General features: G+C 66.7%; 2 protein-coding genes across 2 annotated transcripts; both read left to right on the top strand.

Annotated features, from left to right (window-relative positions):
* Window positions 1–962: 962 nt before the first annotated feature.
* SHC2 (SHC adaptor protein 2) lies at window positions 963–6,748 on the top strand. The gene is given in 15 exon segments (XM_040590682.1): window positions 963–1,289; window positions 1,291–1,368; window positions 1,370–1,535; window positions 2,123–2,193; window positions 2,585–2,645; window positions 2,841–2,960; window positions 3,065–3,118; window positions 3,337–3,388; window positions 3,528–3,654; window positions 3,810–3,990; window positions 4,076–4,142; window positions 4,238–4,402; window positions 4,860–4,942; window positions 4,944–5,162; window positions 5,324–6,748. Coding segments are annotated over 15 exon segments (1,830 nt in total). The 5' UTR covers window positions 963–1,032; the 3' UTR covers window positions 5,453–6,748.
* Window positions 6,749–11,651: 4,903 nt separating this feature from the next.
* C2CD4C (C2 calcium dependent domain containing 4C) lies at window positions 11,652–15,422 on the top strand. Its single transcript, XM_040591853.1, has one exon. It carries the CDS (start codon window positions 11,663–11,665, stop codon window positions 12,914–12,916), a length of 1,254 nt encoding a protein of 417 aa, XP_040447787.1. The 5' UTR covers window positions 11,652–11,662; the 3' UTR covers window positions 12,917–15,422.
* The last annotated feature ends 2,440 nt before the right edge of the window (window positions 15,423–17,862 follow it).

The following is a 17,862-nucleotide window of genomic DNA, read 5'->3' as shown; positions in this document are numbered from 1 at the left end:
GATGCTGGGGGGATGCTGTGGTGAGAGGGGATGCTGGGATGGCCGGGGGGGCCTGGGCAGCTGGGGGATGCTGGGGCGGTTGGGGGACGCTGAGGGGATGTGCTGCCATCCAGGAGATGCTGGGGGGATGCTGCAGTGATGCTGAGGCAGCCGGGGGGCTCAGGCAGCAAGGGGATACTGAGGTGGCTGGGGAATGCTGGGGGGGATGCTGGGGCAGCTGGGGGATGCTGGGGTGGCAGGGGGAGCCTGGGGAGCTGGGGGATGTGCTGGCAGCTGGAGGATGCTGGGGGGATGCTGGAGCAGCTGGGGGATGCTGGGGGCATGCTGGAGCAGCTGGGGGATGCTGGGGAGATGCTGGAGCAGCCAGGGGGTGCTGGGGGGACGCTGGAGCAGCTGGGGGATGCTGGGGAGATGCTGGAGCAGCCAGGGGGTGCTGGGGGGACGCTGGAGCAGCTGGGGGATGCTGGGGAGATGCTGGAGCAGCCAGTGGGTGCTGGGGGGACGCTGGAGCAGCCAGGGGCACTCCAGCAGGTGGAGGATGCTGGGTGGCTGGGGGATGCTGGGGCAGCCGGGGGAATGCTGAGGGGGCGCTGGGGCAGCCGGGGATGCTGGGGTGATACTGGGGCAGCCAGGGGATGCTGGAGCGGCCGGGGGATGCTGGGGGGATGCTGGAGCAGCTAGGGGGGTCCAGCAGGTGGGGGATGCTGGGGTGGCTGGGGGATGCTGGGGCAGTGGGGGGATGCTGAGGGGACGCTGGAGCAGCCGGGGGATGCTGGGGCGACGCTGGAGCGGCCGGGGGGTTCCGGACAGCCGGGGGATGTGCTGACGGCCGGGGGATGCTGGGGCGGCCTCGGGTCCAGAACGGCGGGGGGGTGGCCGAGGGGGGCGGGAGACGCGCTGGCGGCCGCGGGAGGGGGGCCGGGGCGGGCGGCGGAGCGCTCTCACCATGACATCAGCGCGGCGCGGCCCCGGGGGAGCGGGCGGGGGGCGGGAGCCGGCGGAGCGGCGGAGCGGAGCGGAGCGGCCCCGGGCATGCTCCCGGAGCCCAAGTATGACCGCTTCCGCGACGAGCCGCTGACCGCCCCCATGCCGTCGCCGGCCCCCGCGCCCACCGGCGGAGCCCCCGGGCCGTGCCCCGCGGCGGGCGAGGAGCCGGAGCCCGGGACCACCTTCTGCGCGCTGCTGCCGCGGATGCCGCAGTGGAAGTTCCCCGGGCCCGGCGGCTTCCTCGGCCGCGGCCCCGGCCGGGAGCTGGCGGGGGCCCGGGGGTCGGGGGGGGGAGGGGGGGGGCGCGGGGGCCCCCTCGGCGCTGGCCGCCGTGCTGGGCGCCTGCGAGCCGCTCTGCGCCGCGCCCTGCTCGGGGCCGGCGGGCGGGCGCGCGCGGGGGGCGGCGGGGGCGCGCGGCGCGGGGGGGGGCGGCGCGGCCCGGCGCGGAGGAGTGGAGCCGCAAGGGCAGCTTCATCCGCAAACCGGCGCAGGGCTGGCTGCACCCCGACGAGCGGGTGCTGGGGCCCGGCGTCTCCTACATCGTCCGGGTAAGTCCCGAGCCCGGCGCGGGGGGCGCGGAGCCCACGGCCCCACGCGTGGCCGGGGCGCGGCGGGACCGGCCGCTCCTGCCGGGGGCCGCGGGCAGAGCCCCCCGCCGCGGGTGGCGTGTGCGTCCCGTCCCCCCCCACGGGGCAGGCTCTGCCGCGGGGCGGGCGGAGGAACCGGGCGGGGGGTCCGGGGTGGCCGGTGCACCCGTGGCCCCTTCGCCCCGGTGCGGGGGTCCGGACCCGACACGTCCTGGGGGTTCGGCCCAGCCCCCCCGAAGCGGGATGGGACAGGGTTGGGGGGGGGGGGCGTGTCTGGCCCCGGGAGCCAGCAGCGGCCGGGGCATCCCCCACAGTGCACTGATGAGTTTGTCAGGTCTCAGCCTGGGGTCTGGGCGTGCGATGGGGCATTTCGGGGTGCGGGGCGAAACGGTGCTGTGTGACCCCTGGAGCTGACGTGAAAGGGGCCCTTCACCCTGACACCCGGCTCCCCCCGGCCCCTCTCCATCGCTGGTGGCAGCGGCTGGGGGAGGCTGCTCTGACCGTGTGTGTCCCCCCTACATCCCCCCCCCCCCCCCCCCCCCCCGCAGTACATGGGATGCATCGAGGTGCTGCGCTCCATGAGGTCCCTCGACTTCAACACGCGGACACAGGTCACCAGGTACGGCCCTGTGGTCCTGCTCTCCCGCACCCCAATGCCACCCAGAGCTCCCAGTGGCCCTGGGTGCTCCCCCTCCCTGGGTCCCTGCGAGAGGGGGGGGGCAAGGCGCCAAGCTCTGGGGGTCCCTGCCCCACGGGAGCCAGCCTGCACGCAGGGACGCGGACGAAGGGCACTGCTGCGGATCGATGGGTGGAAAGAGGAGAAGGGAGGTGGCCCCGGCCAGGATTACGTACCACGGGCCATGATGTGGGGCAGCGCTGCGGGGAGGCTGCGGCACCCCGGGCTGCGGGGGCTGATGCCCCCAGACCCTGCAGAGCCACGGGTGGGGAAAGCAGCTGGGAAGGGGCTGGGGGTCTGCAGCGGTAACCCAGCTGGGGGCTGTGGCTTGCAGGGAAGCCATCAACAGACTGTACGAGGCGGTGCCGGGCGTGAAGGGCATCTGGAAGAAGAAGGTGAGTTTCCACCCAGCCCAGCCCTCCCAGGTCTCCTTCCTGGGGTGAGCTGAGGCCATGGGACAGGGTGCTGGGGGTCCCTGCCTGGTTCATGGGGCAGAGCCTGGGGTCTCGGGCACCCCTCTTTCCCTCCTTCACCCCAGGAAGCCTGGTCCTGGTGGGTTGCATCGCCCCACAGTCCTCTCCCCCTGTCAGGCTCCCAACAAAGCCCTCTTCTCCATCTTGGGCAAGAGCAACCTCCGCTTCGCTGGCATGAGCATCGCTGTCAACATCTCCGTTGATGGGCTGAACCTCATGATCCCCACCACACGCCAGGTGAGAGCTGTCCCCAGGGATGTGGCCCTGCCACCTCCCGCTGCGAACAGGGGGTCTGTCGGCCCCCACACTAACCCCTGCCACGGGCTGTGTCCCCTCCACAGATCATCGCCAACCACCACATGCAATCCATCTCCTTTGCCTCTGGTGGGGACACGGTGAGGCACGCGCACCTTGGCCCTCCCCTGGCTGTGGTCCCTCAGGGGATGGGGGGACGGGGGCTGCCCATCCTACGGCCGAGCCAAACTGTGGGGCAGCCTGGTCCCGGGGCAGGACGGGGGGCTGGGGTCGAGTCCGTCCCCTCGCCCTCGTGCTCCCAGCCCTGCTCCCCGCACGGCAGCGGAATACGGGTCCTGAGCTCCCCCTGTGCCCCCAGGACACCACGGACTACGTCGCCTACGTCGCCAAGGACCCCATCAACCAGAGAGGTGATCTAGCCCTTGGAGCTCTGTGGCAGAGGAGGGATGGGCTGGAGGAGGGGTCACTCGTGGGGGGCACAAGGGGCGGCTCGGGGTGGTCCTGGCAGGGTGGTGGCTGTGGGGAAACGCTCGAGCCGTCTGTCTGCAGCCTGCCACATCCTGGAGTGCTGCGAGGGGCTGGCGCAGAGCGTCATCAGCACGGTGGGACAGGCCTTCGAGCTGCGCTTCAAGCAGTACCTGCACAGCCCCCCCAAAGTGGTGGTACCCCCAGACAGGTAGGGGAGCGGGGGGGCCCCCATGGTAGCCCTGCACCCCCTGTCCTGGGCACCTCCCTTGGCTGGGGGTAGGTCTGGCAGCCCCCGTCCCCGCCGGGTATGGGGAGGGGTCTGAGCTGGGCAGGGTGTCCCCAGCTCGTCTGTCCCTGCTGCAGGGCGCTGGGTGCGGAGGAGTCAGCCTGGGGGGAGGATGAAGAAGCATCTGAGCACGATTACTACAACAGCATCCCGGGGAAGGAGCCACCTCCAGGGGGACTGATCGATTCCCGGCTCCGGCACGGCGCAGTCCTGGGCCACATCCGCACTCAGCCATCTGGCTCCATCCCCCCCAGCCAGGTGAGCCCCTGGGGCTGCTGCCGGCCCTGCTCTGGGGGTCTCAGGCAGGTCCCCCCTGACACCCTCCGCTGTCTCATCTCCCCAGGGTGGGTTTGCAGCCAGGCGGGACCAGAGCAGCCAGCCGGGGCCACCCTGGGAGCTGGAGAGCCAGGGTGGGTACTGCTTTCGGGGGGACCCTGGGACCCGTGAGCAGGGGTCTCTGTGGCTTTACCCTGCCCGGGCCGGCGGTGATGCCCGGTCCTCGCAGGCCAGCCCTGCGACGGGTACCTGCAGGCGGACGGCCACCCCCTGGGGCCGCGGGACTACGAGGAGCACATGTACGTGAACACGCAGAGCCTAGATGCCTGGGAGCCGGAGGCGGCAGCTCGTGGGGTGCCGGAGGAGAGCCCCAAAAAGGACCTCTTTGATATGAGTAAGCCACCGTGCTGGGGGGTGTCTGTCGCAGAACCTGCCTGCTGCAGAGGGGCCAAGCTGTGCCAGTGGGCTGCCCAGCTGCGTGCCGCAGCCCCGGCAGTGCCTGTGCTGACTGAGCCCAGAGCCGTGCCCCCAGCACTGGGGGCTGTGAGCCAGGACCTTCCTGGGACAGCGGGGCTTTGCTCAGGGCAGAGCTGCAGGTGGACATCCCGTCTGCCTGGCCCTGTGGAGGGGGCAGCTGTGCCAGACAGGGGGTTGCCGTCCCCTCCATGCCTGGGCGCGGGGGCAGCGTGGTGCCCAGGGCAGCTGTGGCACAGCAGGATCCAGCCCGGAGCTGGGTCTGGCTGTAACCCTGGGTCCTGCTGCCGCTGCTTGGCCTGGCCCCATCTCTGCTGCCCCCCAGCCCTGCTTCATGCCTCGGGGGGGTGATGCTCTGCATTCCCTGGCTCCCGCAGGGCCCTTCGAGGATGCCCTGAGGCTCCACGAGTGCATTGCAGGGGGCGGCAGCAGCCCCCCCATCGAGGACCAGTGGCCGAGCCCCCCCCACGCGGAAGGCCCCCATCGCCCCCACGGAGGAGCAGCTCAGGCGGGAGCCGTGGTACCACGGGAAGATGAGCCGGCGGGATGCCGAGAGGCTCCTGCAGATGGATGGAGACTTCCTGGTGCGGGACAGCCTCACCAACCCGGGGCAGTACGTGCTGACCGGCATGCACAGCGGGCAGCCCAAGCACCTGCTGCTGGTGGATCCCGAGGGAGTGGTAAGGGCAGGGCGCAGCGTGGGTGATGGGGGACGGGGGTAAGGCAAGGCGGAGAGGGGTGCTGGAGGAGACGGGCTGGGCAGGCACCAGGGGCTGCCTGGGGATCCTGTGCGGGAGGCAGCTCTCCTGGGCTCAGGACCGCTGTGCCCCCCGGCCCCCAGGTGAGGACCAAGGATGTGCTGTTTGAGAGCATCAGCCACCTCATCAGCCACCACCGGCAGAATGAGCAGCCGATCGTGGCCGCGGAGAGCGAGCTGCACCTCCGCCAGGTTGTCCGGAGGAAGCAGTGATGCCTGGGGGTACGTGAGCCCCCAACCCACTCCCCTGGCACCGGACTCACCCCAGCCCTGGGGTGAAGCTGGGGCCCATCTGCACTCCCCTCTTGCAGTTGTGCCTGGCCTCTGGGGGAGGCAAAGCCCCCCCCACACCCCAGGGTCAGGCTCCCTATCCCCCTCCCCAACAGGGTGTCAGGTCCCTGGCCCCGAAGGCCCCCCCTCTCCACCGCTGCCTCCCCTCCATCGTCCACGTGGGGCCCCTTGCCCAGCTGGACACAGACGTTTATTCCACGCGTGCAGGTGAAATGCTGCCGAGGTGGGAGCTGGTGGGCAGCCTCGCCCAGAGGGATGGAGCCCAAATCCAGCTCGGGCAGCAGTGCCTGCTCCTGCCCAGGGCTGCCCCCAGCTCACCCCAGTGATGGAGGGGGCCTCGGTGGGCATCCCTGTGGGGCTGCACTGTCCCCCTCCTGCCTGGGGGCCCTGCCTGCATGGGGCTGTGTGCACCCAGCCACTGGTACTGCCAGCCCCCCTGCCAGCACTGTCCACCTGGTGCTGCTGCCCCCGTGCTGGTTCCAGCTCCATCCTGATGCCAGGAATTGGTCTCTGGATGATGGTGGAGCAAAGGGGGTTGGGACCAGTGCCAGGAGCCTTGTCCCAGGGTGCTCAGAGTGAGATGGGGCAAGCAGGCTTGGCGTGTGTGTGTATCCGTGTGCATGTGTGTATCCATGTGCGTGTGTGTGTGTGTGTGCATGTCTGCGTGCGTGCACAGGTATATGAGGGGCAGTGAGGGGACCAGCCCCTTGCCCACAGAGCTGTGCCTCTTGCCCAGAGCTGCTACTCAGGACCCAACTCCCTGCCTCACTCTCTCCTGTCTACGTTTGGGGGGTGCCCCTGTCCATGGGGGCGCCCCGTCAGTGGTGGCTTGGTTCTGCCAATGGGGCTGGGCACAAATGGCCCCTGGAGGCCGGTGCTGCTGGATGTCACTGTTGATTCCGCACTTCCAGCTGGATTCTCCCCAGGAGCGGCTGCCACTTGAGGCTCCCGGCGGCCCCGAGCCCCCACAGCCCTCCCCAGGCTGGGGCTATGACGAAGCTGCTGCAGGGAAGGCGCAGGGCAGGGGCGAGCTACCGGCACTGGCTTTCAAGGCTGGGGATGCAGGAGGAGAGGCATCCCACGGTCCCTGGTGACCCCCTTGGCTGGCTCAGGGCTTTGCCAGGTTTTTATGGCATACACGGCCCCATCTCCAGTGTGTCCAGCGCTCAGCGTGGGTTTGTGGTTTGGAATACATTTCTAATTAAACCTGGAAATGAACAAGGTGCCCGGGTTGTTCATGCTGCCCCTGAGCACGGTGCTGGGACATGGCTGCTGCTGCCTCCTGTGCCCAGGGGCTCAAGGGGGCCAGGGATGCAGGGGGGACTGGGACAGCATCTCCATCACCACCAGTTCTTGGCTGGTCCCATGTTAGTGGTGGCAGCATGCCCTGTCCTGGATGGTCACGCTTGTCTCTGCTCCACTGTGTCACCCTGTCCCCCTTCTGCACGTGGATCTCCCCCCCACCCCCCCCCCCCCCCCCCCCCGTTCCAGAGGGGCTGCAGCACCCAGGGCTTGGCCCCAGAGCACTGGTCCTGCATGGCATCCCCTCCTCACACCCAGCATCTCCCTGCCCTGCCTGCTCCAGCTGCCTGCAGGCTCACCTCCCACTGCTGCCCAGGGTGGGATGTAGCCACCCACCTCTGAGCCAGCTGCTGCCACAGCCAGGTGGGCACTGAGCAGCCCAGAGCCAGCGGAGTGAGACCCCCACGGTGGACCTGGCCACGGCTCCCCGCTGCACGGCCAGCAGGTAGAAAAGGCGCTTGGCTGGAGTTGGCAGAGGTGGGAGAAGGCTGCCCGGTGCTGCTGGCACCCGGCGGTGGGAGGCTTTCCAAGCCAGCAGCATGGCTGGGCTGCGAGTGCTGGGCACATGCACTGGGTGGGCAGCAGCCCCCCTGCGGGTCCAGCACCGACCCTGGCAGTGGCCAGCTCCGGGGTCCTGCCCCAGCTGGGTGCTGGCAGCCTGTCCCGATGCTGTCGCCAGCGCCCACCTCGGAGAGCAGGACCACCCTGACACCCTCAGCCCTCACTGGGGATGGCCCCTCCTGGGACAGAGCTGCTGGGATGGCTGGGTGCTGGCTGAGTCAATGAATAAAATAAGCCCCTAAATAAAGCCCGGTAATGAATGTGTAATTTTCCATTGATAGTTGAATGCCTACAGGGACGTGGCGCTTCCATCTCAGCTGCTATTTTTTGTCATATAGTAATGCATCTGCAAAGATAATTGCGCCGTTCCCTCAATGGCAGAGGCAGTAAAAGGCAGTGAGAGCCCAGACTTTCGACACCCACGCCTTCCACCGGCTGCTGCTGGCTCTGCGTGGCCCCTCGGCCCCGGGGATTCTGCCAGGAGGTGCCTGAAGGGCTGGCGGGGTGTTTATTTTAGGGCTTTAACCACTTTGGTTGAGGCTGGTGTGCGGTGCCAATGGCCACGGGGTGCTGGGGGCTCTGGCCCCCAGCCCCAGGTCGTAGGGTTGTGTTGCAGGGGCTTGGTGACCCCTCTTGAGAAGGTCCCGCTGTGGGGCAGCACCCCATGGCCGCCTGGCATGAGGGCAGGACCCCGCAGGGGGAGGTGGGCTGGGAGCAGCACAGCAGTGTTCTTGAAAAAAAAATAAAATTCAAACAAATATGAGGCCTTGATTGAGTTAAGCATGGACATGAATAATGCAGTCAGAGCACCAGGGAGTGCTCCTGTCTGAAATTGGATTTCTTTCCATACGCTCTGCACCCCAGCACGACTCGACTCTGGACTGGTCCTTGCTGGGCGGGGGCAGGGAGGAGGGGGCCACCCGAGGCTGGTCGATGGTGGAGTGACCTGGGCAGTGACACGTGTGTTGCTGGTGGCTGTTCCAGCCCGGGAGTCCTGGCACCAGCCCCTTCCCCTCGCAGGGTTCTCTCCTTCTCAGCTTCCAGCAGGTGGTAGCACGCTGCCAGCTCCACCAGCCACGTCCCCAACCCTGCCAGCATCCCCAGCCCTGCCACTGTCCCCAGCCCTGCCAGCATCCCCAGCCCTGCCTATGTCCCCGGCCCTGCCACCATCCCCAGGCCTGCCAGCATCCCCAGGCCTGCCAGCATCCCCAGCCCTGCCAGTGTCCCCAGCCCTGCCAGCGTCCCCAGCCCTGCCACCATCCCCAGCCCTACCAAGTGTCCCCAGCCCTGCCACCATCCCCAGCCCTACCAAGTGTCCCCAGCCCTGCCAGCATCCCCAGCCCTGCCAGCATCCCCAGCCCTACCAAGTGTCCCCAGCCCTGCCAGCATTCCCAGCCAGGCATCACTCACCCACGGTGCCATGCCCAGGCCATGCCAGGCACCACACGCCTCCGGCAGCCTCCAGCAGCCTCCAGCCCAGCACAAAGGACCCCTCTCCATCTTGCCTACCCCTTGTCCCGCTCCCTGTCACTCTGCCTGGAGCCCTGAGAGCTGTCCCCTCCCAGCATTGCACGCTGCCTAGATCCACAGAGAGCCCTGGACAAGGGGGAGGCCAGCAAAGACACCCCTCCTGGCTCCACACTGCTGGGCACTGAGCGAGGGTCCACAGCCCATTTTGGAGGCCCTGGAAACCTGGTTTTCTGCTGGCCCTGCCCATTTCTGCTTGGGGTCTGGCAGCTCCCACCGCACACCGTGGCTGTGGCAGCGCAGTGCCAGCAGTGGGGCTGGAGCCAGGCCCTGCCTGCACGGCCGGGAAGGGATGCTCCCAGCCCAGCCCATGTCCCCAAGGTGCCTGAGATGTGAGCACCTGTGCCAGCGCCGGCCATGAGCACGGGGTCTTCCCCTGCCATCCCATCCCTTCACTGGGAAATGGGGCATCCAGGATCTCCGTCTCTCCGCCCAACCGCTGTAGCTCCTCTCCTGCCTCAAACCTGGACGTCCTGCCCCAAGCTGAACCCAGAGAAGCTCGATGCAGGCAGCTGCCAGCTCCGAGCACCCTGCTCCCTCTGTGCCCCGAGACCTGGCCCCGAGCTGAGCAGGCAGGGCTGGCCCAGCTCCAGCTCCCTTTGTTATCTCGAGAGAACGGCAACCATTGCTGCACCTTGTTTACTCACCGTTGTGCAGGGTGGAGGAAAAGCAAACACCAAGCTTTTGTTCACCAGCCTCCCCTTCCTGTCAGCCTCATCCTCCTCTCCTGGGCTCCATCTGCCCTCTTCTTCCTGGTGGGACTGAGGACTGCAGTGTCGAGCCCAGGGTCCAGCCGGGCCACCACCATCCCCATTCCCTGCCACAGCCCCAGACATGTTCCTGCCCAGACCCCTCCAGGTCCTGGCTGGTTCCTGCTCCCCACATGCCCCATTCAGAGGGTCCCAGCACCTTCCCCCAGGTCTGGTCCCGTGCCAGTGAGGGGCAACTGTGCAAGGGGCTCACTCTTGCTGAGGGTCTGCAGTTGGGCTGAGCCACTGCTCCCAGGCAGAGCAACATCCCAAGCAAGTCCATAACCCAGAGCGCTCACCCTGCCAGGGCCACCCACTCGCTGCTGGGGGAGGCCTGGGCACGGGAGGTGGAGGGCATGTGGCGAAACCAGTGGGTGCAGGGAGAGGGGAGGGCAATTCACTTCCAGAGAGGGAGGAGGGTTGTTCCCCCAGGCCCTGGGGACCTTCGCCCCTGCCAGCTTTCCCAGGTGCAGGCAGAGCTGGCTGCTGGCCCTCGCTCGGGCTCGGCAGGGCTGGCTATCTCTTTTTTTTATCAGCTCGGAGTCAGTATGCGGAGGGAGCCGAGACCTCCCACCTCTGGCAGTCGCTGCCTGGCTGCAGCAGCCCCCGCAGCAGGAGCCCACCACGCCAGGCTCTCCTTCCCAGCCATTCTTCACAGCCCTGCACCGCTGTGGGATGACGATGCCATCCCTGCAGCCCGCCGGCATCCACAGGGCAGCAGCCAGGCCCCGGTCCGTGCCACGGTGCATCCCTGTCCCCGAGGCTATAAACCCACCCGGTACCTGGGCTGAGGTCGATCACCTGGATTTGAGCCTCCTGTCCCTCCCCTGCCACACTGGGGGCCCGCAGTGATGCCCCATGGATGTTCCTGATGGTTTTCCACCGGTGTCCCCAGCACCACCCGGGCCGTATCCTGCCCCAGCGCTGTCCCCGGTGGGTGCTGGCGAGATGCATGCCATGTGGCACTGCCTCCCCCGACTCCTCCAGGCTCGGTGTTAAACCACTCCAGGCGCTCAGCGAGCCCTTGAGCCCCGAGCCGCCCTGAGAGCTGCTGGCTTTGTCCAGCGCTTCGATGAGCCCCGCCGGGGCGGGGGGGGCGGCTCGGCCCCGCCGGCATCGACCCCCGGTCGCGCTTAGGGCGGGAGGACTCCGGAGGGGGGGACATGGGGCTGCTGCACCCCAGCCCCCGGCCCCCTGTCCCCAGTCCCAGCCCAGCCCCGGCGCTCCCGTGGGTAAGCGGCCGGGCGTCCCGCGGCCCCGCACCCCCCGAGCATCAGCGTCCCGGTCCCGGTCCCGATCCCGGTCCCGATCCCGGTGGGCGCGGCGCGGGGAAATGCGGGGGCGCCGCGCTCGGAGGATTACGGCGGCGGCGCGGGGAAGGAGCGGAGCCGCCGCCGCCGCCGCCGCCGTATAAAAGCGCGTCCGCGCCCGCCCCGCCCGGGCTGCGGCGGCGGCGGCGGCTCCGCTTCAGGTGCGGCGGCTCTCGGCAACTTCCCGCTCGCGGCGGCGCCGATCGGTCCCTCCCTCGGTCGGTCCGGGCGTCGCGTCGCGTCTGGCAGCGGCTCCCCGTGAGCCGCGGCCGCCCCGTCCCATCGCTGGGGCCGGCGGTGCCGTGTCCCTCGCGTCCCGGTGCCACTCGGCGCGGCCGGTCCCCGCCATGTCCACCGTCCCCCGGGCTGGCGGGTCCCGGTGCCCCTCGGCGCGGCCGGTTCCCCCCCCCCTCCCTCCGCTCCCCCGGGCTGGTGGGTCCCGGTGCCCTTCGTCGCGGCCGGTTCCCCCCCCCTCCCTCCGCTCCCCCGGGCTGGCGGGTCCCGGTGCCCCTCGGCGCGGCCGGGTCCCTCCCATCCTTGTCCACGTTCCCCCTGGGCTGGCGGGTCCCGGTCTCTCGGTGTTGCCGGTCGCCCCCCAGGCTAACTGCTCCGGGCTGCCGGTACCCGGCCCCGGTGACAGCGTTGCCCCTCGGGTCTTTTCCAGCCCCGCACCCGGCGGCAAGATGTGGCTCCTGGAGCGGCTGCGCGGCGTGGCGGAGAACGGCGGGTCCCGGGGCTCGGAGGACTCCCCGCGGGGGTCCCGCTACAGTAACGTCCTCACCCCCGACAAGATCCCCGACTTCTTCATCCCGCCCAAGCTGAGCGCGGCACCTGCTGAGGCCGAGGGCTCTGAGACCCCCCCAGCGCCCACCCTGGGCCCCTCTGCCTCGGAGCAGGACCTGGCCAGGCGCAAGTCCCCGCGCAGCCCCCGGCCATCCAGCCGGTCACGGTCCCGGGCCGCCGGCCGGCACATCATCCAGATCGAGAGTGCCGAGGACTGGACGGCCGAGGGGGCCTTCGGCACCAACGTGGACCCGCAGGCGCAGACGGCCATGTCACTGCCCTACGTGCCCAAGGCACAGACCTCCTACGGCTTCGCCACGCTGGTGGAGAGCCCCCACACACGGCGCAAAGAGTCGCTCTTCCACAGTGAGCACAGCAGCCTCTGCCCCTCGCCGGCCACCTCGCCCAGCACCCAGCGTAGAGCCAAGCTCAACGGCGAGAGCAGCCCCCGGGCACCCACTGACCTGGGCGCAGCCCTCATGCACCCCAGCCGCTACTTCAGTGGTGGCGAGAGCGACACGTGCTCCTCGGCCGAGTCCTCGCCCTTCGGCTCCCCGCTGCTCTCCCGCTCGGTCTCCCTGCTGAAGATCTTCAGCCAGGAGAGCCAGTCCAAGGTCATCAAGCTGAAGCACTCGGTGGCCCGTAACAGCTCCCTGTCCACCGATGACAGCTCAGCTGACACCAGCCCCAGCGCCCAGCGCCGCGCCAGGAGTGCCCCGGCTGGGGGGCAGCCGCCCACTGCCCTGCTGCCCCTGGACCTGCCGCCCGGCCGTGACCGGGAGCACAGCCTGCGGCTCAGCCGGGGTGGGAGCCTGCGCCTGGCTGCTGAGTACGACCCCTCCAACGCCCGGCTGCGTGTGCGGCTTGTCTCTGCTGAGGACCTCTACGATGCCCTCTTCGACGTGCGCAGCATCAACTGCTGTGTCTCGCTGTGCCTCAACCCCGGGAAGCTGCAGAAGCAGCGCAGCACCATTGTCAAGAACAGCCGCAACCCCATCTTCAACGAGGACTTCTTCTTTGACGGGCTGGGCCCCGGCCATGCCAGGAAGATGTCCCTGAAGCTCAAGGTGGTCAACAAGGGCAGCAGCCTTAAGCGGGACGTGCTGCTGGGGGAGAAGGAGCTGCCACTCACCACCCTCCTGTCCTGCCTGTAGGTGCTTGCTGCCAGCCCCCGAGGGAGCCTGCCTGCCTGTGGGGCTGGGGCGAGGCAGGGAGGCTGGCCCTGTCCCCCAGCCCCACTGGAGGAGGGTTTGGAAGGGCCCCTTGGAGGAGGGATGGGGCTGTGGCGCAGTGTGGGGGTCCCCAGGAGCGGTGCTGCCTGCAGCCCTCCCACAGCAGGGCCGGCAGCCACAGCCTTTCCCCTCTGCTTCCTCCTGGGGCTGTGTCTCCTGGAGCCCATCAGGAAGCAGGGAGCCACCAGCCCCATCTCTGCTGGGAAGGATGTGTGTCACCTGCTGGGCTCTTCCCTCCCTGGTGCCCATGGTCTCCAGCTGGCCAGCATGAAGGTTGGAGGTGGGTAGATCTCTGTAGCATACTTACTGCCACCTCTCTCAAAGCCCCAGCTCCTGGAGTCAGGTGATAGCATCTATTTGAGCTTTAACTTAAAAGACAAGTTTCTAGTCTTGGAAACCGCAGAGAAAATACTGCGAAAATACTGCAGAGGTGACCCAAGAGGGGGCCAAGGGAGGTCACCGTCAGGGATGAGTCAGGTTTGTGGGTTTTGAACCTTTCCTGGGCTCTTCCCAGCTCTGTGGAACTGTGCAGATGTGCACAGATGCTTGGTCTGACACCCACAGCCTCCGAGGGCACCCCTGCTGCTCCCACCAGCAGTGTCCCCTGTTGCTGATCCCCAGAGGGAAACAGCTCGTGGAGCTTCAGGGGCTTTGGGTTTGACCAAATCCAGGAGACTGCCTGGCCCCTGCCTGCAGGACAGAGATGCTGGGGGCTGGCACTGCCATGGGGGGGGGGGGAGCGGGGCCTGGCACCCCTCGCCCTGGGCACATAGGTGGCCCTGGCCAGTGTCCCAGCAGCCCTGCTTGCTGACAAAAGCCAAGGTGGCAGGAGTAGCTCTCCCTGAGTGCTGGCAGTCTGGCTGGTACTGGGGACATCCCCGGGTGTCCCTGGGCAGGGGGGAAGCCTGAGGCTCCCCTACCCCCTACCCTCTGCCCTCCCTCACCTGTGGGGCCTCGGGGGATTGTGAGCGGCTGCTCCCGCCAGGCAGGAGGGACATCTCCTGTGGGGCTACGAAGCCCCTGTGCCCAGCGAGACCCAGCTCCCCCAGTCCCTGGCTCAGCAGTTTCCCTTTGGCAGGGAGCGAGATGCTCTTACCCCTTCCCATCCCTCCCTGCCATCCTGGTTGACCGGCCGGAGGCACTGGGAGCGGGGGAGAGATGCCGGCCAGGGCACTTCTGCGGGTGGATAAACCTTGTTGTTGTTCGGTGTGGTGTTACCCATTGCATCGGGCTCTGCATGTTTCCATGGAAGGGAGCAGAATTCGCAGCGCTCCTGTCCCTGCCTGTTGCAGCACGCGTGGACACACACGCACACACGTGTCCCTCTGTGTTAACCTCTGTCGGTGGCAGTTGATGTTCCTTCCTTGTCCTTTGCAACAGATGGCACATTTCGGTGTTGGCTATTTATATCTGAGGCTGATCTTTCCCAGCGTGTTTTACTTCTGTCTGTAAATATGTTTCAGGTACGCGAGGCATGGTTCTGATAGTGTGGTGTTTGCATGTCGGGGGGATTTGGGGTGATCGTGGCTGTTTGTTGAGCTTGTGGCTGAAACCAAACCGTGCAGGATGTAAAGGAGCAGACACGTCCCTCCTTTGGGGTGGGTGGGTGGGGGGGTGTCCCACCTGAGGCTTCTCACTGCTCCCCCAGGAGCCAACATGAGGGGCGCTCCCCAGCCCCCGAGTGCCCAGGCTCGCTTGGGGTGGGGGTGGGGGGGCAGATGTGGGCTCTGCAGAGGGGGAGATGGGTCACATCCCTGGGCTGGGGGCAAACATCCTGCCCCTGAGCAGACCTGGGGCAGGAAGGGGACACTACACAGCTGGCTGCTGCCCCACAGCCCGGTGTGCCCCTTGCCAGCCCCCCCTGCTTGCTGGGGTGCTCCGCCTGCAAGGGACCACTGGGACCCCAGCACTGCTGGGGTGAGGGGGACCCAGCAGGCTATAAGGAGAGGGGGAACAGGAGCTGGGCAAAGATGTTGGTGCTCTGTGAGAGGGTTGGGGGGTGACACATCCCCCATGGCAAAGCTGTGTGCCTTTGGGGAAGGGGGATACTGAGAGCAGGGTCCCAGGCTGCTCCTTGGCTTGGGGCTGGCCCCGGGGGGTGGGTGGGTGGGGGGAGACCCAAGGGCCTGGGGGCTTGTGCTGTCTGTCCCCCCCACCCTGGCCTGTCCTAGGGCTGCCTTGCTGGAGCCAAGTGGCATGTGGCCACCTGCTGAGCCCTGGGACATGCTGCTGTGAGCCCTGCTCCTGTGCTGAGTGGGTGGGTGATGTGGGAGCCAGGACTGTGGCCTGGCTGCGTCTTTCCTCCCCTGTAGCTCTTTTCTACTGTTCCTGCTTTGATATTTCTGTGGCTGGATTTAATGATGCATTTTTGGAGTGGAGAAAAAATATATTAATACATGAATGGAATGTTTATTTACAGATTACTTCCCCTTTTTAGTGCAATAAAGTAATTTCTAAAACAGATGCAAGTGGTGCCCTGGCTCCTGGTTTCCCCTGAGGTGTTCCCTTTGTTTTTCACTGCCGTGGCTGTGGCATCCCCGAGCCCTGTTACCTTCCCTGCTGGCTCCCTGTGCGGTAGAGGGGTGGGGGAACAGAGGTGGGACCCCGCCCCCGACTGCCCAACCACAGGGCAGCAGCTGCTCTCCTGAGGGTGCTGCCCTTTTCCAACAGCATTGCAGGGGCTCAGAGCGCTTCAGCAGCTCTTTCCTGGTGCTGCCGACCAGCTGTGGGGTGAGGTGGGAGCAAATCTCCTGGGGAGAGGTGGGGATGTGGGGAAAGGTCTGTTCCTACTTGGGGGGTACCCAGGGTTGTGGTGGCTGGGGCAGAGCTGAGCCAGAGCATCTCCTGCGTGGGGCTGGGGCTGCAGTGAGGGAGAGCCCCTTCCCACACCCCACAGGAGACCTTCCTCCTCCTTGCCTGGCCCCAGCGCTCCTCCTTGGCCATGCTGGTGGTTAAGGATGCGGGGATGTTTCTGCGCTCCCTGGGCACCCAACACCCCCCAGCCCCAGGGCTGCCCTTGGGTGGCTCTTTGGGGCACAGCTGAGCTCTGACCCCCTGGCAGTGCGGGGTGGAAGCCCTCCCTGCTGCTCTCTGAGCTTCACAGCCCTTTTCTGCTCAGAACCCTGGCACCTCCGGCCAGCTCCTGTGTGGTGGCGGCGATCTGCTCCAGCAGTGTTTTGGTGTGAAAATAAACCCGACGGTTTCTGCCAGGACGTGTCTCCCAAGTGTTCCACAGCATGGGTGATGTGGGTGTTGGATGAGCTGCTCTCGGGGCATCCCCTGGACCATTTCCCTCCCCTGCCCCTCCAGGGACACCCCCTGCCTGGCTGTTGGCATTCAGCAGATGATTACCCTGGTTTCTCCCCCTCCTTCCATTTCCAGATCTGCTTTTAACCAGACGCTGCTGGAAAAAAAAGAGAGGGAGGTTTGTCTGTTACCCAAATGCCATTTTTCTAATTTCCACTGTTCTAATAATTTGTCATTTTTGGTAGAAATAAAGGCTGGGAGCACTAAACAGATCCGCCCTCTCTCCTCCTGCCCCCACAGGGGCAGAGAAAGCAGCGTGGCGAGAGCTTGGCAGGTGCCAATAATTTAAGTAGTGCTTTTTCTAGAGGTGTAAAGCTACAGCAGTTAGTAATAAAATGAGGCTGATTAAGTTAGTCTGAGCTAGAGTGGATGGGGTCAGCCTGAACACACGAAAAATCCCTGGAAAGTGTTCAACATTCAAAGCACTGGGGTGGAGAGGGGCATCTTGTGGGGGAAGATTTAACTCTGAATTTGTAATCAACTCATTGTGGGAAGGAAATGCGGCTTCTTCTCTGCAGCCTGGGCTGGACCTGGGAGGGCTGGGGTCGGGCGGAGATGAGCCTCTGAACTGGAAGATGCTGATGGTGGCTGGGGGTGGGGAGCAGGGGGAGACAACCCCCCTGCACAACACAGCCCCTCAGGACAGAGGATGCCCAAGTGAAGCACAGCCCTTGGAGGCTGAAGGCGAGAGAGCGAGGGTGGCTCTGCCCAGCGCCGGCATTGCCCACACCGAGGGATGCTCGAGCCCTGGGAGCTCTCCCCTGCCTGGGGGGTTCTCTGGCCGGGGGTCCCCAGGCTGCAGCCATCCGTGGGTTGTGCCGGGGGTGGCACAGCACACATTTGGGCAGCATGATCCATGCTGGAAGCTGAGGCAGAGGCAGGGAGATGGCTGGATGTGGAGGAGCCGGTGGCAGCTGCTGCCTCCTTTACCCTTATCTCCTGAGCAAGAATCACCTGGGTGAGACACGCACACAGACCTCGGCTATTTTTAGTCCTGTGTTCCCACGATGCAAGGGCTCAACTTCTGAGAAAATTGCCTGGAGCTCATTTAGCTGCGTAAGTGATGGCTGGCGAGGGAGGGAGAGGGCATATTAGGGGTTCAGTCTCATACGGGCCATGTGGCAGGGCCAGGGCTCCACAGGGAGGAGGCCAGCGAGGGTGTCCCCGCAGGAGGACACCCTGTCCCTGCCCTGTCCCCCAACCCAGCAGGGGGTCCTGGGTCTGAGTGTTGTCCTCAGCTGATGCTCAGGGGTCCTCAGCAGTGGCTGGGGCCGGAGCAGCTTTTGGCTGAGTGGGGCTGCAATGGCTGCTTCTCCTCCCCAGATTTTTGCATGCTCTTTGGGCTGGGGGAGCCCCGAGTGCCCCCCGTGCAGCCCCAGCCCAGCCATGTCACTCCCCTATCCCGCTCTGCTCCGACTCAGCTGCCGATTTACCGGTTTGGTCAGAAAAAGCATCTTCCCGTTGCCTGGCAACCCTTGGCTGCCCGGTCCAGCGCCGAGGGGGGGTGTGTGTCTCTCTCCCTCCGTGCTGGGGCCAGGGGCAAGAGGCTGGGGGGTTGCTCA

The sequence above is a fragment of the Falco naumanni genome, chromosome 4, assembly GCF_017639655.2.
Source record: "Falco naumanni isolate bFalNau1 chromosome 4, bFalNau1.pat, whole genome shotgun sequence".
NCBI classification, from domain to species: domain Eukaryota; kingdom Metazoa; phylum Chordata; class Aves; order Falconiformes; family Falconidae; genus Falco; species Falco naumanni.
Note: the sequence above shows the minus strand (reverse complement) of the source record. Positions and strands in the feature narration are given on the sequence as shown.